Source organism: Grammomys surdaster, unplaced genomic scaffold, assembly GCF_004785775.1.
Source record: "Grammomys surdaster isolate TR1022 unplaced genomic scaffold, NIH_TR_1.0 125630, whole genome shotgun sequence".
NCBI classification, from domain to species: domain Eukaryota; kingdom Metazoa; phylum Chordata; class Mammalia; order Rodentia; family Muridae; genus Grammomys; species Grammomys surdaster.
In genome coordinates this window covers 711,511-735,727 of record NW_021620469.1, presented here as the reverse complement: position 1 = coordinate 735,727, position 24,217 = coordinate 711,511, and the positions used below count along the sequence as shown (strand labels likewise).

The 24,217-nt window shown below is 41.6% G+C and overlaps 1 protein-coding gene and 1 non-coding gene across 2 annotated transcripts; one reads left to right on the top strand and one right to left on the bottom strand.

Annotated features, from left to right (window-relative positions):
* The first annotated feature begins 4,533 nt into the window (after nt 1–4,533).
* LOC114638856 lies at nt 4,534–4,662 on the top strand. The gene has a single exon (XR_003713928.1). It is a non-coding gene; the product is annotated as a small nucleolar RNA SNORA17 (small nucleolar RNA).
* Nucleotides 4,663–7,598: 2,936 nt separating this feature from the next.
* On the bottom strand, nt 7,599–10,959 carry LOC114638784 (granzyme B-like). The gene is made up of 6 exons (XM_028787373.1): nt 10,896–10,959; nt 10,684–10,800; nt 9,668–9,815; nt 9,156–9,291; nt 8,770–9,030; nt 7,599–8,158 (listed from the first exon to the last, which is right to left on the bottom strand). The coding sequence occupies exons 2-6, from the start codon at nt 10,736–10,738 to the stop codon at nt 8,015–8,017; spliced, it is 744 nt and encodes a 247-aa protein (XP_028643206.1). The 5' UTR covers nt 10,739–10,800; nt 10,896–10,959; the 3' UTR covers nt 7,599–8,014.
* Nucleotides 10,960–24,217: the final 13,258 nt, after the last annotated feature.

Here is a 24,217-nt window from a genome sequence, read left to right as displayed (position 1 = left end):
TATTCTGTAATATACAAATAAATCTCAAAACAAATTTTAGTATCAAGATAATTACTTTGTTTGATTCTCTGGAATCTAGTCTTCTGGAGGCCTACCTCTGTAATGTCTGATCCGTATAATTCTGGAAGATATAACTACTACCTCATATGACCGCATCAGAAAATACATATAAAAACCTTTTTTTCCCAAATCAGCCTATCCTTGAGCCAGTAACCAGAAAAGCCTTTACACTGACCTTTTATCCAGAGGAAAAATAGAACTACACAACTCAGAATCACACCCGTTTTGAAAGTTAAATCAATCTAATATAACTGATTAACACTATCTTTCTATTCAGCTCTCTGCCTAGAGCAACCTTCTATTTATTTATTTATCTGTTTTACTCTCTTGACTCAGAGCAACCTGCAATTTACTCCTCAAGTCTTTAAAGCCTTTTTCATCTGTTCCTGTTGACTTGTTTTTTGCCCCATTTTCGCTACTATGACCTACTGGTCTCTACATAGCAGGTTCCTGTGGCGATCACCTTTGTTTCACTTCTGAATTTTTGGCAGACTCGTCTTCCAGTAATGTCCCTCACTAGGTCTCTTGTTCTTGCTGCCTCACGTTAAGTGCCAAGACCAAGCCAGCTCCATCAGTCAACAGATTCTCCAGCACAGGAGTGAGGATGTGTACTTCCAATTCCCACAGTGTCCTTCACTGTATCCCACTTACTGGAGCTCCAAAGTTGAGGCACCAAGTGACTGGATCCATACTGCTCCATGTTTGCTCTAGTCCAAGGGTCAGTCAACAGAGTCTATCAAGAGAGAGAATGGGGATGAGGGTGCAAGAGACACGAGAATGGAGACTAGACAGAGAGTCTGTTCAAGTCCTGTTTATTGAAAGAAAATTCTGGGTATATATAAGCATAAGCAGGGGAACACAGCTGAAGACACTTTACCACATGTGCCTGCAGCTGGGGGCATTAAACAACAAAACAAGATATGTGAGAAAAACAAAATGTTTATCAGAGTGTGCTCAGCTGTTGTGGGCTGTTGAAAACAAGTCTCTTGTCAGGGTATATGGCTTGAGATGGTAGCAAAGATGATAGCCACTTTCTTCTAGGAGTCAACTCCTAACACTCTGGCTTGAAGAACATAGCTCTTATCTCAGTGACTTCTTAAGCCAGAGGAGCTGAAGTTACAAGTGGTGATGAGCTATTCAATGTGGCTGTTCAGAAATGAACTTGGGTCTTCAGCAAGTGCAGTGTGTACTGTTAAGACTTCTGAGCCATCTCTGAATTCCTGTGTGCTCAATTCTTGAAACTAATTGCTTACAAATGTAGGTGCTGTGAAAAAATGGCGGCATGAATACAGTGTGATGGCAGTGTGTGAGCATTTGTGCCTGAGAAGAACCCATAAAAGTCATGAAGGGACATGATAAAAAATATTTTTAATTTGAACAAAGGATTATAGTTCTATGCATTCCATTTAAAGGACCAAAAATGGACTTGTGAAAATACCAAACTAATGACAATATTTCTGGGCATCTTGAAATATGATTTTACATTCTCAAGTTAAATTCAAAGCAAAGTTATATCACTGTTCACAAACCGTTGTTCAGCTGGGTTGAAATGCATACAATTAACTGGATTTAATTTGAGCTCACCATAATTCCTTATTCACGTGGACCATTCACAGTTTGAAACATGGTATTAACGTGTTGATTTTCACCTTAAGGATGAAATGAGTAGTTAAATACACTGGAAAGTTAAAGCAGTAACTTGGTTTTCATTGTGATGTCTGTTCTGAATTTTGTTTATTTCTTGGCAAGTAACTTAATAATGCTGCTAGAATGTCCTCAACTTGGCCATCCAACTTCTGAAATAAGAATGATGTCACCAGACTTAGCACAGTCACTCCTTAAGAATTCTTGGCTTGGGAAATGATTTAATCCTGTGAACCTTATAAAATTCTTTGACAACTTTATACATTTTTTCAATGTATTTTGATTATCTTTACCCATGTTTGATCCCTCTCATGCCCCTCTAATTCCCACTAAGACCTTCTTCTCTGTACATAAGCTTTTTTGATGTCCTGTGAAAAAACCCTTCTGACTACATCTCTAAACCCCAATGTCCCTTGCACTTAAGCAGTCTCAGAGGCCTCAAACCCATAATCCAATCTCTGTTATCTAAACAGATTCTACACCCTACCTCTTCACCTACCAATACTCCCATAGTCAGTCGAAAGCCTAACTGAACCTTCCACTTATCCAAAGCCTCTGCTCCATTAACACTGCCGGTGTCTCTCTCCACCTTATATTATGCTTTCCACTATCACTGGAAACACTCGATCCTAGACCTTAAAGGTGTGTTTATTCCCCCTCAATATCCCTGGATGCTCATTCTTGATATCATTTTTACTTCGCTTGAACAGACTCCTCCAATCCCAACAACTGTCCTAGACTGTCTTTACCCCAGGATTCAGACACAGTCCCCCTTTTCTGGTCAGGCAGTCACTAAGGTCCTGGCCTGCTTCTCCCCTTTTTTCCTCCTGCCTGCTACAGTATATGGATTACCAGCTGTCTGCTACACTATATGAATGGCAAACTGTCTGTTGCAGTATGTGGATGACCTCACGCCTGCTATAGTATGTAGATGACCTCATGCCTGCTACAGTATGTGGATAGCCTCCTCCTTTGTAGTCTTTCTCTCTCTAACAGCCAATCTCATACTGCCTCACTCATCATTTTCTTCAGTTCTATGTTCCAAAGCTCAACTCTTCTCAAGTCACCTATCTTGAAAATTCTCTCACCACCACCCCCAATCTATAAAACCTCACTTAAGCCCCTGAAACTTACATCTTCAGAACCTAAGAGACATCGCCATAGGCTGGAATCCCTGTCTAAGGGCTCTTGCCACAGATCTCTGTTCCTCTATAAATTGAACAATCTCTGGGATTCCTCCCTCACAGTGTATTCCTCTCTCTCTCTCTCTCTCTCTCTCTCTCTCCCTCCCATCCTTACAAAAAACTTCAAATGCTCCCATCACCTCAAATTTTATCCTTCCAAGTTCTCTTATCAAAAACTCATTACCCTTATTTCTTACCTGTCCTTTCTCCAATCCCTCCATGCTTTCTCTTTACCCCAACATTTCCCAGGCCCTCTTCACTCCTATCCAGAGACTCTCAAAGTTCTCCTCCCTCATCCTCTCACATAAAAAGAATCCCCCAGTGACTTCTGCTTGCACTTTTTATAAACATGCCTCTCCCTCCTCCCAAAAAGCTACAATGTTGCAGGATACACAGTGGTTCCAGATGATGCTATCATCAAGATGGCCTCCTTAACCCCCACACACTGTCAATCAACAGGGATAATTAATAGCCCTCACCAGAACCTTCCAAATTGCCAAAAATACATTAGCAACAGAATATACAGACTCAATATGTGTTTTTCTTATCTTGCTAACACACTCCACCATCTGGAAGGAACAAGGATTTCAAAAACAAAAGATAACTCAATTACTAACTCTTCATATACCCATGACCTTATCAAGGCCTCACTTTTGTTTTCTCAAATTGGCTGGGTACATTGCAAGGCACATGAGACAGACCCCTCCATCGTCAGTAAAGGCAATAATTACACCAACACAATAGCCTATCAAGCTGCCTTTTTATCACTTAGGACTCATCACATGTCCCTCCAGGCCACCCTACTACACAATTCAGAAAGCAACATACCTAACCCTCCTTCAACATAGGATAGTATCTGATATTTACATCAAATATTTCACTCTAATACTAAATCAGTTCTATCCTTTTCTCAAAACCATCTCACTCTCACCCCATCAGATAAGACTTTTTTAACAGAACCTAATCCAAACCTGCAGTGTATGTCAGCAAACTAACACCACCTCCACTATATGATGCCCTAGTTTTTCTACTCAACAAGTTATAAAGGCTTCAAGTTATGAAAGTCTAAAACAATGTACTAAGGTATATAAATGCAAGTTGAAAAGATGTGAGACTATAAAAGCTAACCTGTGAGAGTCTGTAAGATGATCTAAGAAAATGTTTTAAGGTCTGAGGATGTGGAAGCTTAAGTAAGTCGTAAAGGTTTAGAAAAGTTATTTGTGGGTCTGAGAAAATTATTTAAGGTAAATACAAAGTTGTTTCAGATTTCTTTCCCACTATCTATGCTATTGTTTGGGTCCACAAACTTTTACTATAACACAGATATAAATTTACTGCTCTTTCTACAATATGGACTTCAGTAAAGATTGAAAACAGTGGTAAAAATTTTATCTCTTTTTATAAACCTAAGAATTCGCATAAATTGACTTAAATCTATGTCATACAGGTTAAATGAACTCCAAATTGACTTTTGTCAATTAATAGCCTAAAATTTCCCCACCTGTCTATTTTTGAGGATGGGATCTCTCCCCCTTTTTCCTGGCCCTCTCCCTCTTTCCATGGTATTGAGAATCCCCTCCCTAACTACCAGGACTATGGGCCTGGAAATTTCATATGTACACCCAAGATAAAAAGTCCCCCGCTTGCTGCCCCTAGAGTCATTGTAGATATGGCTGCTGTACCACATGCACATCAGTAGGTGGCAGAGAAGAGAGAGGCTATGCCCATATTCAGTGTTCTGAGCTATGACTATCTGAGTGATTAGTATAACATTCCCTGGAGAAAGCAAGCCTAAGACCACCTCCATTCCAGCACCAAGGGTACAGACAGGGAACTAGCCTGAGATGAACACCAGTCTGGCACCATGAAGGCCTGGGTCAGGGGCAGATTATACTCTAGATGACCCAAGTCTGGCACCATAATGCATGAGCTGGGCACAGCACTCCTCAGACTGCTCCTAGATGACCCCAGGTACTCAGAGACCACATCACTACTAAGAAAAGCAAGTAAGTAGTATAGAAATGGAAGAAAAAGAGAAATAGAAGGATGTGGGCACAATGAAGAGAGGCAGAACTAAAGACTCAAGGTAGTGAGAAACAGCCTGTTGTATCTGGTGATGCTGAGAACATGGAGAGGTCCTAGCCTGTGTTGCCACTGGGGGCCACATCTGTGTCCATGGCCCTGCAATAGCAAGTTTGTTACCATTAAAGACCAGGTGGATGTCTCTGGTCTGGGATGCCACCTGGGGATATATTGTTGTTTGAGAACTCTGCAGAATTGGCCCCATCCCTCAACTGAGCATCATGGGAAAACTGACTCTACAGACATGAAAGCAGGAGAGCAGACCTCTCCCTCCTGCTGCCAAGCTGCAGTACTCAGGATGTCTGGACTCCATACATTGCAGGAGTTGTGGGTAAGCTGACCATGAGGATACAAGCATGGAAGAGCTGGCTCTACTATATGTTTCCCTGTGGTGGAATGAATGAATGAGAAATACCTTCCTTCCCTGTCACCTCTCACTATTTGTGGCAGGTTGGAGAGCTGGCACTGGGGTGATGAGAGCAGGAGAGTTAGCCCTACCCACAACATACTATAGCATTATGGAGAGCAGGCTCTGTACCTCCCCTGGGCAGCACAGAAGAGCTGGGTCTGGATACAGGGTTGCAGGTGAGCTTGAGTGCAGGAAAGCTGACCCTGCCTCTTGACTGCTGGGCAGTAGTGCTGGTGAGGGAAAGACACCCTTCTCCCTTCCCTCAACCCTCACCATCAATGGCAAACAGAAGAGCTGGCCATATCTCTTACTGGCAAAAATACGCAGGAAAGCAGGCCCTGTACCTCACCTGGGCAGAAGGGTAAAGCTGGCCCTGATTGCAGGGATTGTATGTGAGCTTACCCGCAGGGCATGAGAGCCAGCAGGCTGACCATCTCAGATACTTCTCAGGTCAGGGCTTTGAATTGCTCTGTCCCAACATCAATGAACTGCTAAAATACCAGAAGTGGCTAGTCCTTCAGAGCCAAAACTACAAATCTCCAAGACACAGGACAACAACAGAATATCTGAGAGGAGTATCATTGAGGTTCCAATATTGAAAGAGTAGCAGATCAATGAGTCATTGCAATGAATGTTTTCAAGCAAAGAAGTGTGGACAAAAAGATATACTGTGGGACACACTCTGGCACACTTCAGCTTCCACAGTGGTTTTTTTTCTCTGTTGGGCGGCAGGGGTTGCAAAGGTAGATGGTGGGAAAGAGGGGTGGGTGAGATGAGTGAATTGAGGTGCATTGCCTGGGGCCAGCCCCAGGCTGGGTCATCTCTGAAGCAGCAAGTTGGAAAAGCATCAGCAGGGGGCAAGAGTCTGTCTTGTGAAAGAGTAGTAGTATTGCTTTCTACAATGACATATACCTATCTTGACTTTAAGTTACTCTGAGGCCAGAAGCTCCAAGCCTCTAGATCTACTGACACTTATTGCTAACAGCAGGTAATTAGATAAAAGATTTATTGCTATCACTCCTTTATAGAAAGGACGCCAGAAGCCTTTCACTGGCATGGCTAGTTAACTTTTTGTGAACCAGAGAGAAAGAAAAGAAAAAAATTAAGATGCTTTATACAGACACATATACATTCATACACACATTTACATTCTCATTTACACATTAACACAGTCACATTTTCTTTGGGCCCAGCCACCTCTGTCTTACACTCCACAAGCATTACATATACACATATACCTTACACACATACATGTAGACACATGTATACATTTGGATGGATGGGTAGATGGATAGACGGATGGATGGATGGGTGGATGGATGGATGAGGCAGAACTACCCAAGCCAAACCACTCAACCACAACTATATTTCTTTTCCTTGGCCTTTTTATACCTTTTTAGACAAAAAGTTCTTTAGAAAATTACCTCAGAAATAAAATGCTACATAAAATGAGAGTTACTAAAGGATTATATCACATTCAAAGCAGTGTTTCATTCTAATATGCTTATTATACCTTGCCTTATCATAGTGCACAACTGTGGCTATATCCATGAACTTAAATGTTTTTCCTTGAACACAAATTTGTCCCAAGCCTATTTCTTCTTTTAGTGTGATTATGAAAACTCATTGTATTTCATATTATGCAGCCTTTACTTACTATTATGACAAGTGGGCACATTTTATTCTTGATTCTATTTTATTACATCTTTCTAGCAAAACAGCTAAGACCATCTCCTAAAGCTTTACAGTTGACACTGAGACATGATCCCAAACCAAATAAGCTAGGCATAGTAGAAAAAATAATATATGATCTCACTTGTGTTTAAAATGTACAGCAATGGAACTTGCAGAAACCGAGAGAATCGTGGTTACTGGAGGTTGGACAGATTAGAATCAGAAAATGTTGATCAAAGAATACAGAATTTCAATCAGAGGGCATGAATAACTTTTTGATATCTACTGTACAACAGGTAGTTAATAGTACCTTGTACATTTTTAAACTTCTATCAAACAGGCTTATCTTCTTGCTTCAAAAGTAAAAAGTATTTAAATTAATGAATATGTTAATTAGTTTTATTTAATCATTTTATATCATAAAAGATCAGGTTGTACCTTGAAAATAAGCAATTAATGTAAAAATTTAAAGATTTCATTTGATAAGAAAATTCGCTTTTTAAAACATATGAATCTTGGTATTGGGAGAAAATAGTACAGAGAGCCAAAAGGAATTCTGTTTATTCATTTCTTGTTCTATTCCAGGGAACACATCAGAGACTTGGGTGAAACTGTATGAAAATTCTCTAGGTAGCTATTAATGATGACTTGCATTAAATAACATTCTAAGGACCCTGAGGGGAAGGAGTGCATGCCTGGGTCAAATGCAAACTTTCTACTTCTCTTGTAGAGAGAGAAAACTACCATAGGAAGATGTCAGCTGGGTTTTCACAGCATGGTGGCAGAAGTGTTCCATTGTCCTGCCAAGGACAGAGTTGGTCCCTGTGAATGGACATAAAACCAGTCTTCCCAGTCTGGAAAAAGTCCTTTATTCAGTTGCTGCCATCTGTCCTAGAGCAATCCTGGACTCAGTTATAGGGAAGATGGCTACTCAGAAAATGATCCATGTTGTTTCTTGTAGTTAGCTTCTTTTCATAGTTTTCTTTATCCAGGATAGGAAACTGGAGATTCTGGTGAAGGCCCGTGGAGTTGAACCATCACTATGTCCATAGGAGACGATGCCTGCAGCCGCTTTTTTACACACAAGAGGCCCTCCAGAATCCCCCTGTGAATTGAGGGCCACAGGACACTGAGATGTTGTTCATCCTAGTCCCAACCTCCCTCTCATATCCAGGCTCCTCCCCAGAAAAGCATGACTTGTAACCTCTGCTTATGAGGTCAGAGGGCAGGCCTGGGGACCCTGGCCTTCCCAGCTCTGACTGTGGATAAGGTTAGGAATGCACCTGAGGCCAGCCTCTGCCTTTCCCCAGGTCTGTGATCCACTCTCTATGGAGGTGTATGGGACCCTTGTCTCCAGGCTGTTGTTTAAGGACATAGGGACAGTGAGTGGGCCTGATATGAGCACGGAGGGGAAGCCCACTGACAAAGTGTGTGTCTGCTCAGAGGAGATACCTGGCTGTGGTTATGACATGCTCAGGGAGCCCAGCTTTCTAAAGCCTGGTCCTGGAGTCAGGTATTATGTGGCAAACATCTCCCTTTATACAAGCTACCTTCAACAGAGGCTCCTTGTCAGCTCTGGGGGACCCTAGTTCATTACTGGTTCCTATTGTTCCAAGGGAGAAAGATCACAGCCAGTGGGTAAAGGAGTCCCTTCATGTTTGGGTCTCTAGGTCCCAGATTCCTTTTGAGCCTGGAGGGGACTGCAACCCAACTTACCCGGAAAGAAGCACGTTTCGTCTTTGGGTCCCCTGCACATATCTGACTGGCATTGTTGTAATATTTTTTTAAGTAGGACTCACACTCCTGATCCTTCTGTACTGTCAGCTCAACCTCTTGTAGTGTGTTTGATTCTTTGCCCTTTGAGGCCATCTTTCCCCAACCAGCCACAGAACACACATCCCCTGGCTTCACATGGACATTGCGCCTGGGCAGGTTGAGGGGCTTCACAGCTTTAGTCCTCTTGGCCTTACTCTTCAGCTGTTGGGGAAGAAGCAAGAGTCCAGCTCATGGTCTGTTGGTCTGAGACACGATGAAGGACAAGATGGAAGGGAAGGAATTGAGATGGCTGAGAGCAGGAGAGACCAAGATGGAGCAGGACTCACCTTTAATAACATGATGTCATTGGAGATTTTCTTAGAATTATAGTCTGGGTGGGGAATGATTTTTAACACAGGGATGACTTGCTGGGTCTTCTCCTGTTCTTTGATGTTGTGGGCTCCCAACGTGACATTTATTGAGCTGTGAAGAGAACAGAGTGGAGATAAGAGATGTAGAGTCAGAGAGGATGTAGCCCAGGAGGTGTGAAGGACAGGCAGGGCTGGCGGAGTGGGGCTTTAGCTGAGGGAAGTTAAGGGGTAACCTGAAGCACCAGTTGCTGCACTAGAGGTGCTCAGCAGCCTTGTCAGCTCTAAGAAGGCAAACTGGGTTGTTTAGCTCGTATTGCAATGCTAACCCTGGTTGAAATGTGCTTGATTTCTTATCAGTGACTCTGGTGACAGACTGTTTCTCCCCCATGAGACTTGTTAGACCCTCTCTCATCCCAAGCTCCTTAGGATGAAGGCAAAGCCTCCATGGAATCTTTCCAGGAGGGTATGGACTGTTTTTTGCTCCTCACCTCCCTGAACAGTGAGCAGCAGTCAGCACAAAGTCCTCTCGTATAAGGAAGCCACCACATCTCCTCACAGAATTCTGATTCTTGATCTGAAGAAAGGCCATGTAGGGTCGAGAGTGGGGCTTGGCTTCATGTCCCCCGATGATCTCCCCTGAAGCGAAAGCCAACCTTTTTGTGGGCACCTGCTAGTCCACCAGATGGGTTTTGTGTGGCAACTCCAGATTTGCTAGGCATTTGGGAGCCAGGGAGGCCTGGAGTTGGAAGGGTCTTGGGAGGAATGCCCTCATGTTCTCATTAAAAAGGAGGGAAACATAGGTCTTTGTCTATAGATCTTCCTTCCACACAGTTGGAGGCAAGTATAATTCTCTGGACAAGGAAATCAAGGATTTCCTTGATTCAGCTTGTCTGTCTTCTAACTTCTGGTCCCAGGGAGTTTCTAAGACCTCCTCTCCCTTGCTCCTAACCCTGTGATGCCTGGAATACTGCTGCTTTCTAGAGATCAAGGCTTCAGTTCACACTTTGCAGCATCTTATTTCTTCAGGGCTCCTCACTGACTTTCATTCCTAGATGCAGGTGCTGGCATTCCAGAAAGCAGAGTGCTCAGTGGCTCATAATTGAATACTGGGAAACCACCAGAAGCCTGTGAAGCACTGAGTTATGGGAAGGGACCAAGTAGCCTGGGTCAAGAAAAATCACTTGTTCTGATGACAGCAATTTCATCTACTCAGGGGTCATCAACACATAAGCTTCTTTGATGAGTTTGTGGTAAAAGGAAAGCCTATATCATCATAGATGCAGAAGCCAGGCCCATTCTATCTGCTCCTGGAGAATATAATGTTTTCTGATTTGCAGGTTTCTACCCTTTACCATGTACTTTTAGGAAAATGCACTTTCTAGATGATAAGGATATGACTCAGGAAGGGCATAGCACTCAGTGGCTCTTCCTGAGAAAGACCTCTGCTCTCCTAATACCGGTAACACTGGGGTTAGACCACTAAAGTGAGGTGTTGCTCACTCACCTGCCTTTGTCCTGGGGGCCAGTGAAAATGTCAGCAGGATCAAGAGGAGCTTCATCTTCCCTGGAAGACCGCCTAGGTCCCAGCTTTGAGAGTGTTATCCTTGCTGTCTTTTAACCTCTAGGAGACGAAGAAGGCAGAGTGGGCTCTGTGACCTTGTACCCCCTCTCTGCTTTTATGATGCTTCATCACATGCTTTCTATGAAAAGTTTTACCTTACTGCCTCTGCCTGATGACGTCTTCTGAGTGCTTGTGTGAGAATCATGAAGTAACCACAGCAGAACCCACAGCTAATGACTCAGAGAACCACCACTTATAGCCCAGGGCAGGAACACAAAGGCATAGGGTGGGGTTCATAGTGTATGGTATCAGAGTCCCAGAAACCCAAGTTCCTAGTGGGGGACCATCAGTGTTTTTGATGCTACCCTGCTGAGTCCATCAGGATAGAAGTGCATTTGAGCTCATCTCTTGTACCAGAACCAAGCAAGACCATCTAATGAGAGTAATTAGGAGCATCCACGACCAATGTACATTTTTGGGAGAGCAATGGTAGAGTGATGGACAAGGTAGTAACAGACAGGCCCACCAAGCACCTGTCAGCCATTTAGCACCATAGCCCCAAATGTTCCATGTGGTAAAGCCCTTTCTTATGAAAAGCCCACATCTGACCTTTACCAACAAATATTTACATTAAACTTGATGGCCAGAGAACCTCAGGTGTCTGTCTCTGTCTCCCAGAGTTTGGATTGTAAGTGTTATCAGCAAACTCAGCTTTATCACATAGGCTCTGGGAATGGAACTCAGGTCCTCTTGCTTGCATGGAAAACACTTCACAGACCCAGCTGCTTCCTCAGCTTCCTCTGAGTGTCTAGATAATTCTATGTAACTATTCTTACCCAGTATCCAGAGAATGAAAAATATTTATTTAGTATAAATGAATCCCTTTACATTCAATATCAATAAATATTCATTATTTACCACAAGTCAACCTGTAATAACAAAGGAACCTTGGAATCAAAATATCACCTCATGATACAAAAGTGAATCAATTTATTCTAATGTTAGGGAGAGTAATGACTTGCTCACATGACACAACAAAGCATATCCAAAAAGTCCATCATTTTGACTCACCTATATCACAATAGACAGTGGTTTTGAGTCATACAATGAACATTCTCAATAATCTCATCTTTACCAATATCAAGTCACAGAGACTACAGAGTCACACCATCATAGAATTTAAAACTTCTCATCCCCTTGGTTTTATTGCCAATTACTGTTAATGGATGAAACAAGTCTTACAAAGTCAAAGGTGCTTTAAGTTGATCTTTCCTAGGAGAGAAATGGTATAATCAGATTCTAGTGAAGAAAATATTCCCTCATGCAATAAATTTCATAGCAGAAAAAAATAAAAAATTTTTAACACATCACACGCTTTTGACTCAGGACCTGGAGGACTCAAGCTGGAACTGGCCTTGAGCTTCTCCTTGAGGACTATCTCTCATAATATCTAATGGTGCTATGCCAAAACAAAATGCAATTAATAGTCCTACATAGCTGTAAAATCACAATGGCCAGCATAGCAACATATACCCAAGAGTGTAATAATGGCATCTACACCCTGGAGGTAACCAACAGCTTTCTAATTAGAGTTATGGTTCACTCAGGAGGCGAGAATTTATGCATGATACTAGGAACCTAGTCAACTACCTGTGACTGTGAGGTCATGGACCCCAGTAAAGGAGAACCTACAATTGACACGTTCCTAAAGCAGTGTAATCACCAACTGTGTTCTACATAGCTATCCTTACATCACAGATATATAGCACTCACTTCCAACCAAAGAACTCTTGTTTGTAGCAGATAGAGACTATTACAGACATCCATACACCTGTCAAAATGCAGATAACAACAGACTATGGAAAACCCACCCCCAGTGGATACATCTACAGCACAATTCCTGTACATAAGGTTCCAGAAACATCACAGAAAAGGTAGAAGAAAAATCATAAGGACCAGAGGACTAGGATGATTGCTGAAAGATAGTGTCTTCTGGATATAGCAGGGATACTGCATCCATGAAATCCAGACAACATGGCTGCCTAAACTAGACTTGCACAATGACAACACCAATTGACATTTCAGTGTGGATGGGGACATAAGACCCCACTCTTAGATAAAGAATCACAGTGAACTGATGGCTAATAAGTGAGGGAGAATCAATCTTCTATGGGAATAAACCTGATAGATTATCCAACTCAGCCCTAAGCATATATACACACAAGCAACACTAAGTGGACTCTCAGGCTGTGTTTACATAGGGGTGTGTGTGTGTGTGTATGTGTGTGTGTGTTATAACTAAAGAAGTCATAAATTTGAGAAAAGTAAGGTAGACATGGGAAGAGAGAGTGTGGGGCAGAAACTATGTAAACACAGTACTTGAATATTTAAGCATATTCCGCAAAATCTGTATTTATCTTGTATTTCTTACTCCACTAATTTTAAGAAGTAACTTTTCTAGGCATACTAATCATTCAGTTATTTACTTGCACTTCTTTACATGAATTTGGGAAATTTTCTTTTGTAATTTTATGGAATAGATCCTCTATTCCTTAAGGTTTTTTAAATCTCAGCTTGTTCTTCTATTCCATGGATTCATAGGTTGTGTTTCTTGATCACATCATAGAATTTTAACAAATTATGATCATGCCTCATTCTTTATTTTGTCTGAATATCACACTTATCAGGTTTGTCTCCCAGCTTAGATTTTTTTTTTCTGCTTGAGATAGTCTATTGGTGATGCATTGACATTGTGATCCTTAAAAAGAAAGATTTATTTTATTTTTAATTATTTTCAACTGCAAGCATTGTGTGTATGTGTTCATGTACATGATGCAATGCCAATGGAAGACAGAACAGGGTATTGGATCTCCTGGATCTGGAGTTACAGGCAGTTGTGAGTCACACAATGAGTGCTGGGAAGTGAATTTGAAGCTTTCATCTTGGTTATTGTCCCTTTCAATGTTGAAATTTTGACACATTTATGAATAGTTTCTACTTTTTCATATGATATTTCTGATTCCCTTTAGTTCCTAATCAAAGTTTCCCTCAGCTCTGAATACTTTTAAAACCCTTGTGAACTTTATAACATGTAAGGTCACTTAAAAATATTTCGTGTGAAGTGTCTACTGCATGACTTGGTCATTCTTTACTCCTTTGTTTCCTCTGTAGTTTTGTGTTAAAAACTGGAGCTTTTGGGGTTTGCCCATCAGGTCTTCTTTTAAAGGTCATTTGTTTCTACAAATGGGAAGATGGGACTCACATCTTAACCTTCTAGAATGATGGGCTCTTCCCATCACCTCTCTCAGGGTCTCAAGCTGTGAACCCTCTGACCACATCTCCTTAGGATGTGGCAAATACTTTGGTTTGAGGCAAGTAAGGTGAATACTGCTGAATCACTTACCAGAAACATGGGCTTGTAACTGTAAAACTTGTGGTTTTGCTTTATCATTCCAACTCATGCCTAATAATTTGTGTGTCTTATCATTTATCATTTAGTCTTCATGAGATGGCTCAGTTATAAATAACTCTGATATTTAGTTTCTCTGTTTCTAACCAAATAACTCACAGGAGAACTATGAAATACACTCAATCATAGTAGAGAAATTGGTCCAAATATTCTCTGTTTGAACTATGGATTGCAGAAACCTGTCCCTGGGAACCGTATATGCATAGCACAGAAGCATTGCTTTACTTTGCCCCTGGTGACATTTGAGAATTAGTGACAACATTATTCTGACCACATTTTGTTGTGAATCACTTATTAGAGCCTCTGATATGTCTAGAAACTCTACACATTTTAAATGTTTTCCCATTATAAGTTTATAAATGCAGAAGGTTGAGGATCCGTTGCTATGCCATGGTCAATCTACCAAAGCACTGAATGTTTCCTAAGGTCTTTAAGAAATCCTGCATTGAACTCACTTCAGTGTCATATACTAAAGATCTGATTCTATAGCTAGGAGTATAATAACATCTACACAAGTTGCTCAATAACTCTTAGGAGACAGTGGGAACAGGTCATGATGGAGTCATATGTTAGTGCATGCCTTTAACTTAGTTTCTTTCTATACAGAGATGTCACCTTTGACCTAATCTTCACAGAGTGAAGGAGAATGGGTGTTTTCATTTCCCCATTGAAGTAAAAAGAGTTAAGAAGGGGAGAGGAGCAGCACATATCATAGATATCTGAAACAATTTGTATGTGGGTGTGCAAGCGTGCATGCCCACACAGGCATGTGTAAAGGCCAAAAACTGATGTTGGTATGTCTTCATTGACATCGATCTCCAGCCTTCTTGTGGAGAACATTTCTTCACCCAACATAAAGCTTGATGTTTTAGCTTGACTGGCTGGTCAGTGAGGCCCTGGAATCCACTGACTCTGCCTCCCAGGAGTAGGGTTACAGATATCTGAGGCAATTCAGACATCTGTAAATTTTTTTAATTTGTTTTTCAAAAACAGAGTTTCACTGTATAGTCCTGGATGCTGGTCTGGTGCTTGCTCTGTGATCCAAGCTAGTCTTGAACTCATAGAGACTTGCCTGCCTCTGTCTCCAGAGTTCTGGGATTAAAAAAGTATACCACCACTCAACTTTTATATGGATACTAGGGATTCACTCGTGGCCAACAAGCATGTTAGCCACTGAGCCATCTCCCTAGCCTGAAACAATTTTAGGCTGTTGTTTGGTAGCAGAGTTTGTTTAAATACACATTAAATACAAATACAATGAAAGGGAAGAGTGAAAAGAAAGGCGGCAAATGGCACTGAGATAAATCTATACCTTAAAGTATTCTGAAGCTTGCATGCAAGGGAGTTTCACATGCTGTCCACTGTCTCACTACGAGTAGAGGTGATCATCTATCAAATACTAAAATCAAAGAGACTCAACAATGTTAAGTGATGTACCCAAAGGTCACATGATTTCAGAAACATGTGAACATATATACGTAAAATATGTGCCTACAACAATGAAGTTTTCTTCTTTACCACTTCTCAAAGTAGTAGAAACCATAGAAGGCAGATTTCAGTAGAGAAAAGTGTTCTTAATAATCAGAGTTCATTTGAGAATGGTTGCTCTGGGTAGGCCAAAAACTGGAGAATATCTCAGGGAGGTGAACATGAGTGTGAGCCCAAAACACTTTGGGGCCTCTTGCAGTTCTGAGTATCTCTCAGCTGGAAAAGACTTGTTCTAAGGTCTTGGGGTCCTGATTTCCTCTTCAGTTATGAAACTTGATTGCCAAGTTCTAAGATATATGATCTTTATCTATCAAAAGGCAGTGTTAACTGCAATATAGAATTAACAATTTAGACTGCATGCTCATTTCCTCAAATAAATTATGTGTATGTGTGTACACAACTAGGACTAGACTTAATTCCAAAGCAGTGACCCCGATTGGCATCAAGTCTTGTAGAGAGTGGATGCTGGTCATGTCTTGCTAGAATTTCCAAAGTACAGTAGAGGCCGGTAGCAATGGTAGCAATAGGCATGGAATCCAAGGGTTACTTGTGGACTTGTAAACTAACCATGATGGTTTTTGAGTTAGGGCCTGTTTTCCTTTTTTTTAATCTGAAGGTACAGGTGTGCACTAGAATACCATGCTTACTTCTAGCTAGAAATTAGCTCAGTGCTTCATGCATGCTAGGCAAACATTCTACCAGCTCAGCTATACCCCTAGCCCATTTTTGAAAAGAACATCATTGTGCTGATAGGAGTGTGTGTGTGTGTGTGTGTGTGTGTGTGTGTGTGTGTGTGTGTGAGTGTGTGTGTGTTGGACTCTGTGTTTAGGATATATTCTCAATAGAATCATTGTTACATAATACAAACCTTAAAACACTGGTAATCCTTTAAGTCTCTCTCTTTACTGTTGTGAGACTTACTAACACCTAGGAGTCCTGCTGCATCAGATAATCTCTAATGTTAGAGTCATTACTGCCTGTGATGCTCTTTCAATAATACAGGTTGATGAAGCCAGGGCTTCCACCAGATGCTAATATTCATGAGAAGGAATAAAAGCCTTAATTCCTGTTCGTAAAGAGCTAGAGGCAGCAGGGATTACCCTTCTCTTTATCTTTAACATTGGACCTTTATCTTTGCTCAGGACACTTCCCCTGGCATGTCCTTAGCCTCTCTCCATTTACTTTTCGGTTGCTTGTTGCCTGACCATCAAATGGTGACCTGAAATGGGATGCCTAGGCTTTGAGATCCTGTTATCCCTGACTCCTCTCCGATGAGACCACCTCCCCTTTATATTTATACAACTCCCCTTTTAAGAGTAACAAACTAGATATAACCAACAAGTTCACAAGAAAATACACCAGCAGGAATGAGAGTCAGCAAAAAGAACTTTAGAGCACAAAGATCAGCAAGTGTTTGAGATTTTGTAATTGCCTGATCCAAGCCATTACAAAGCTGAAGATAACTGGAGGGAATAGGAATTTATGAAACGTCATACCTTTCTTTAAAAAATATCACTCATAAATATGTTTTCCCTTTTACGCTTTTTTTTTTTTCGTGCATTGATGTTTTGCTTACATGTCTATGTGAGGATGTTGGATCCCCTGGAACTGGAGTTACAAACAGCTGTGAGCCACCATGTGGTTACTGGGAATTGAACCCAGGTCCTCAAATAACAGATATGAGTATAGGTCAATGTCTCTGTGGGTAAGATCATTTGCTGTACAAGTGTGGGAACTGAGTGTGAATCCCAGGCACTCATGTAAAGCTGGGTGTAGTTCACCTGCAATCCCAGTGAGATAAGGGGCTGAGAGGATAATCCCATAGGCTCTCAGGCCAGGACTACACAGCAGTAAACAACAAAGAGATCCTGCCTCAAATAAAGATTCGGATGAACACTCAAGATTGTCCTTTGACCTCCATAATGCACCATGCATGTATATGACCCCCACTATCAGAAGGCATCACTAGAGTACAAAGTAGAAAACTAAAACTACTCAAGCAAGTAAAAATCACTGAAGGAAAATGAGTGTTGTTTACAAATTTCTAATTTATCAACAATTTCTAATGGCATTAAGAAAAGGATAAACTTAAATAAGTAAATGTCCAGAGAAAAATGAGTTAGGCTAAAAGACCCGAGTTCCTTGATTAAATTTTAACTTTGATAAGTTTAAGAAATGTGCTGTAACCCCTTAAAGCACGTGACTTCCAAGTAAAGAAAGGGAAAGAAAGGGGGCAAAGTGAAAAACACAATCCACCTAAATAAAGGTAAGGGAAGAGACCAGAACCTAAAGAATAAAAAGAGGAGAGAAGGAAGGAAGGAAAGAAAGAAAAAACAAAAGGAGCTATTGTGCCATGAGAAACACAGAAGGACTGTAAATGTTTATTGTCAGATGAATACAGCATCTGAAAAGGCTGTGTGCTAAGATTCTCAGTATACTGAAAAGAAAGACTATACAGAGATAGTAAAGGATCACATGGTTGGCAAGAGTGGGTGGTGGGTGGGAGAGGGAGCAATGAAAACTGAGTGTCGATTTTTGGGGGCAGTGACATTGTTCTGTGTGATGCTACATGTTTGTGGTGGTATGTCAATCCACTGTAAAAACCTGCACTGCTGGGGAAGAATGTAGACAGTGGAGGAGGCTATAACATGGTATGTGTGGCCATGGGCCATGAAGAAGGCTATACATGTGATGTATGTGGCCAAGGGTCATGGAGGAGGCTATACATGTGATGTGTGTGGCCAGGGGCCATGGATGACATCTTTGTATCCTCTTCTCAATTTTTCTATGAAGCTAAAAGCGCTTCATAGAAGCTGTAAAAGCCAGGGGGACTTTAAAACAAATAAAAAAGAAAACCTCTCCATAGAAGTCGTGAGGAGCATAAAGCATAAAGTCAGGTGGATGAAAGAGAAACAGGATCCTCTCCCACTGAGGCCAGACAAGACAGCCCAGTCAGGGGAAATGGATTCCACAGAAAAGCAACAGCTTTAGGAATAGCCCTTACTATAGATGTTGGGGGACTCACATGGAGACTAAGCTGCACATCTCCTACATATGGAGGGAGGGCTCAGTCCAGCCTGTGTGTGCTCTTTGGTTTGTGGCTCAATCTCTGAGAGCTCCGGAGCAACATTTTAAAAGGCAGATCTGATGGAAAGATGCTTTTAAACAGTGGTTTTATTAAATTGGGGGGGGGGGAGATGGTGCAGTGTGCTCAGTGGAGAGAAGTGGAACTAGAGTCTCGATGGGACTAGAGTCTCAGGCACGGGAGAGCATCTGCCATCTCGAGTCCAATACTGCCCTATGACCCATGGAAGAGTCACCCAGACCCAGTCCCTACCCACCACGACCACCCACCACCCACCCCCTTTTGTTGCTGTTAGAGGCCATATTGATGTCCATGATCTTTGCTTGCTACCAGCTGCTATAGTCAAGGAAGCTTCTTTTGCAGTGGTGTTGATGACTTCAGAGTCATAACTGGGCATGAGAAACATTGAAAGCTTCTGTGACAACCCCCCCAAAGAAACCAAACAAACAAACAAAAACAAACAAATAAAGAAACAGAAAGTCCAGACAGAAGCTATTGAAGAGTCCTTTAAAACTATGATAAAAGTGTATCTCTTCACTGCACAATTTATGGCTTCTGGGACCACTGAGCTGGAGATGGGACTCCGTCTCTTTCTCTCCCCCTCTCCCTCTCCCCTCCTCATTCTGTGAGTTGATACTTTATCTATACTATGCTTTCTCTCCACACTTGAACTTGAATCAAACAGCACACTATGAAGTGTGCAAAAAGGCTCCCCAGAGTGTGGCAGAGGGGATTCTGGGAGAGCTGCAGTCACTCAGTTCAGGCTCGTGTCACTGTCCAAGTGTCCACCGCTGAAACTTGGCAAATCCCCAAACATCCTTACTTCTGAAGTCTCTTAAACTCTGTATTTACTTTTCCAAAATCTAAACTATTAGTTCTTGCTTGGTATGTAGCTCCCAGAATAAACTCAGTTTTTGCTTTCAGACATTACCTGCCATTCTCTTTTGGTGACATCCCTTGTAATTGTTCTGGAGAAAAGCCATGAGTGTCCAAGCTTGTTGGGAAATGTGCATTTCTCCCGAACACCTTTGAAGCAGCTGCAGCAACAGAACACGTCACATTACGTTGCTCTATTGTTTCCCCCCACCCCGTGTCTACTCTAGCTGTGCTTCTCTCCAACAAAGCATTATCTTAATCTCTGCCTGTGCTTTGCCTTCTAACAGAGTCGCAGTGGGGTCAAGTAGCAGGATGCAGTCTGGGGCATTCCTTCCCTTGTCCCAGCCTGAAAACTGATGCCCATAGGAAGGCCTCTCATAAAATACTAACAAGACAACCTCTCACATGTTCTTCCACCAGGCCACCCTCTGCACAGAATCCTCCCTAGAAGTCTAAGTTTTTCTCCTTTACTATTTTACCAAGGATCGGGATAGAAGGTCTTATTTTTCCTTCCCTTCCCCTCCCTTCCTCCCTCCTTCCCTTCTTTCTTTCTCTCTTTCTTTCTTTCTTTCTTTCTCACCTTCTTTCTTTTATTTTTGAGACACAGTTTCACTATATTTACAAAGTTGGTCTTGAAGTCACAGAGATCTGCTTGCCTCTGCATCCTGAGTTCTGGGACTAAAGTTGTGAGCCATGACACTCAGTCATGCTTCCCTTCCCTTCTCTTCCCTTCCTTCTCTTCCTCTTATCCTTCCCCTTCCTTCCTTCCTTCCTTCCTTCCTTTCTTTCTTTCACCTTTTCTTTTTCCCTTTGCAATGAATCTCTGGAAACTGACTTGGGATTTTACCCCTTGCTTCCTTCTGATAAAGCCAGAACACAGCCTTCTGAAAGAGGTTGTTAGCCTCACCACAAAAGCACAACCTGTGCTTTCAACAGCAGAGTCTCCCAGAACAAAATGTCTATACTGACCAAGACATTGTTAGAAAAGAAAGTTCCACAGCTCAGTGCTCCTGAGTTTCCACAGGAAACCATGGGCCTCGGAGAGGAAACCTCTCACTTTGTCCTGTCTCACGCTCTGTTCCCCTGTTTTATGGTTCTGTGACAGCAACTGTCAAAGCCTGAACACCTTGCAGACACGGGATAGACATGCTTTCCTGACATAAGGGAACAATGGGGGGGGCAGCAAGTGGCACAAAACAGAAAGGAGGGGGTAGTGAGAAAGCACCAGATAGTTTGAAAGTGACTTAGGGACACTCAGAAGACAGACAGAGAGTGAGGACCAGAAGAGAACACCTTCCCAGAGCCTCTGAGACTCTCCATGGCCTTGGATTAGTGAGAACTGATTTAGAAGTATCTTGTCTCCAAAGTGCTTTGCATTTCTCTGACTCTGAAGGGAGCAGGGGCTGAGAAATCTTGCATATCTGAGTTTTTCCGATTCTATCAACGGTTTAGTGTCTGGCATATGATTTTATCCTCTTTGTCTTTTTAAAATATTTGGTAACTTTCCACGTATATGACACCCAGGCTCCTTCCTACATGCCTTCCACATGTTCTTTTAAGAGTAGAGATTAATCATGTAGCCTTGTGTTATCATTTTATATGACTTTTTTTAATCTTTTAGTATCCCACCAACTCCCTCTTTATTTCCTTTTTTTTTTTTTTTTTTTGGAGCTAAGATCTTACTATATAACTCAGGCTAGCCTGGAACTTGTAGTTTAGTCCATCCTGGCTTTGAATTCCAGATCCTCCTGCCTTAGCTTTCTGAGTGCTGGGATTTAGGCATGTACCACAGTGATTGGCTAACTTGCTCTTTTTCATGTAATTTCCATCCCAATTTCCCCAGTCCCACATGAAACAACTGTAAATCACATGTCTGGTGCTCCATATCAGTGCCATCATCTAACATCAAATTCCAACTTGAAATCTGGCTAGCGGGAAGGGGAGAAGGTACAAATGATAATTAAGAGAAATAGGTTGATGATGGGATTGTCTGGGAGAAGGTCTATATATTAAAAATGCTCAGTATTATAGCTTTTAGATGAATAGTAGGCATTCCTGTAGCCCAATCAATCAATTAATAATACATTTTGACAATTCTTTCAGTACTTTAAATATAATAATACAAAAGCACTTCCCTGAAAATGTGTTAGAGAAAGAATGCAAACTATTAGGGGTGGGGAGTGAATTATGGCTGAAAATTCATTTAATTAGTCAAGAACCATAAACTTGTAATGAAATCTTCTAACTATAAACCACCATTCTGGGGTTCACCCTGTCAAAAGAGCCATTAACTTTTTAAGGTCATCATAGCCACAGCTGGAACCTCAGAGAGAGATCACTGTAGGCCTGAGATCACAGACAAAGGTATACTTCTTGCTCATTTTGAAATTTTCCATTTTGCGTGCTGATATAGGGGAAGTCAAATTATAACAACCCTGGAGAATTAGCCTCTGGGGACAGGCTTTCGTGGCACAGGTAGAGTTGGAACATCTGACTTGGGGCAACTTCTTTTTTTTCACTCAAACAGAATACACTGAATTCTCTGTACCTGCTGCTAGGACCCAAGTGGCAAGCACTAATGTGTTTCTCCTCTTGAGAGCAAAATGCACACACACATGCTTATTAATGACAGCAAACATTCTGAAGGAAACAAAGCACGAGACAGGATAACAGGTTAACCTGACCTTTTCATAGGGTTATCAAAAATTTCCTAGAAAGTGTTTGACAGTTATGTAAAATGTATACTTGAACATGAGAAGTGATCTCCGACCCGGTCACCCAGGTGGAGGCTCACAGGTTCTGATGCTCTGGGGTAGTTGCGTCTTATAAAAAATCATAAGGAATCATGCCAAAATATGACTCCTTCTGTTTTCCATCAAACATATGAATTCAAAAACAATAGGAATACGTTAATGAATTTAGATCTTTTAACATTTGAACTTTCTGTTCAACAAAGGCACCATAAAGCATCAAAGCAAGTTTGGATTGGGAAGCAATATTAGAAGGATCTGCCTGGTGAAAGGAAATACCTCTAAAAGATATTAATTATGGAAGACAGTCAACTCAACTTTAAATTTTGAATGGGCTTGATAGATGTCTTCTTGAAGACCAGTCTCAAAGGGTTAACAGATTTTGGAAGCAATCACAAACCTCACCAGAATTAAAGATCCCACTACAATGATTTTCTTACGAGAGGTTCATGTGCATGCAATACACAGAGACCCATTCAAGAGTCTGCCTGCAACTGTTCCAGAAGCAAAAACTAGAAACAAGTAAGCTGTTAAGAATGAATACTTATTTTCATGGGAGTTAAAATTGTAAAACTAAGGAGCTGTATTTGCATGTGTCAACTGAAATAAATCTCAGACATATATCATTGAATAGTTTCTCTAGAAGAGATTTCATAGATAATAGACTAAAAGTTTTACAATGGATTTGAAATGCACAATGTGGACATCTTTCTTTAAAATAAAGTTATTTTAAAATATCAAATGAAATGAGGTTTCTAAGGGCTTAGAATAGGGTAAAACATTTTTTAAATAATAATAAAAATATATGTGTGTGGCTTTGCCCTATGTGTGTGCCTGGTGCTCTTAGAGATCAGAAGAGGGCATGAACCTATGGAACTGGAGGTACAAATGGTTGAGAGCTGGGCTGTGGGTGCTGGGAATTGAACTCTGGTCCTCTGGAAGAGCAGCCAGTGCTCTTAACTACGGAGCCATCTCTCTGAATGCCCTCCTCCTTTTTTTTTTTTTTTTTTTTTTTTTTTTTTTTTTTTTTTTTAGTTTGAAAGCAAACAAAATGAAGGGCAATGGAGTCACCCATGATGCTTTGCTGTGTAACAGCCTCACTTCTCATAGCTACAGTCCACATAGCTTATAACCCTGAGCAACATCTGTTTTGTTCTATTCCCTCTTATTATTAGCTCTGTCTCTCAGGACAACACAGAAATAAGACATAGTGAGGACAGCCAGTGCCAGAGTCCTCAGGCTTTGAACATGGCCATGGCAATCACCTTTCCTTCCTTCTCCAGCAGCCACCCTTTGTGATATCCCCCCCCCCCAGTGGCCCTCCAGGCAAGATCTGCTTCTCTTACTGGTCTTGTTAGCCATGCCCGTTCTCCACAAGACTCCGTATCAGAGGTTTTCTGAGTGTCCAAGATGTGTTGAAACTTTGGGGGAACTCATGATGTTTGCCACAGGAGTTAAATATTAGCTTCCTCGCACCTTCTTCTCTGTGTCTCCCAGGCCTATGATGGAATACTTTGCCAGGAAAACCCCATGAATTTCCATGGAAATATAGGGGACCAGATGATTTTCATCCTCACATCTAGAATTATCCTTTCCCTGTACCCCTATATCAGAATTGCTAAGCATTTAAAGTAGAGTATCTTGGAAACCTTGCAAATTCTGCATAACTCATTGCCTCTTACTACAAATCCTGTCCCTTTTCTTTGCCTGGTGTTATCTCTCTCCCTCTCCCTCTCCCTCTCCCTCTCCCTCTCCCTCTCCCTCTCCCTCTCCCTCTCCCTCTCCCTCTCCCTCTCCCTCTCCCTCTCC

Coding starts and splice junctions, on each gene's coding strand:
- LOC114638784 (XM_028787373.1), bottom strand. CDS start 10,738: ATGAAGCTCCTCTTGATCCTGCTGACATTTTCACTGGCCCCCAGGACA. Junction 9,816..10,683: donor GGCCCCCAGGACAAAGGCAG/GTGAGTGAGCAA, acceptor CTTTCGCTTCAG/GGGAGATCATCGGGGGACAT. Junction 9,292..9,667: donor GCTGCTCACTGTTCAGGGAG/GTGAGGAGCAAA, acceptor TTCTCTTCACAG/CTCAATAAATGTCACGTTGG.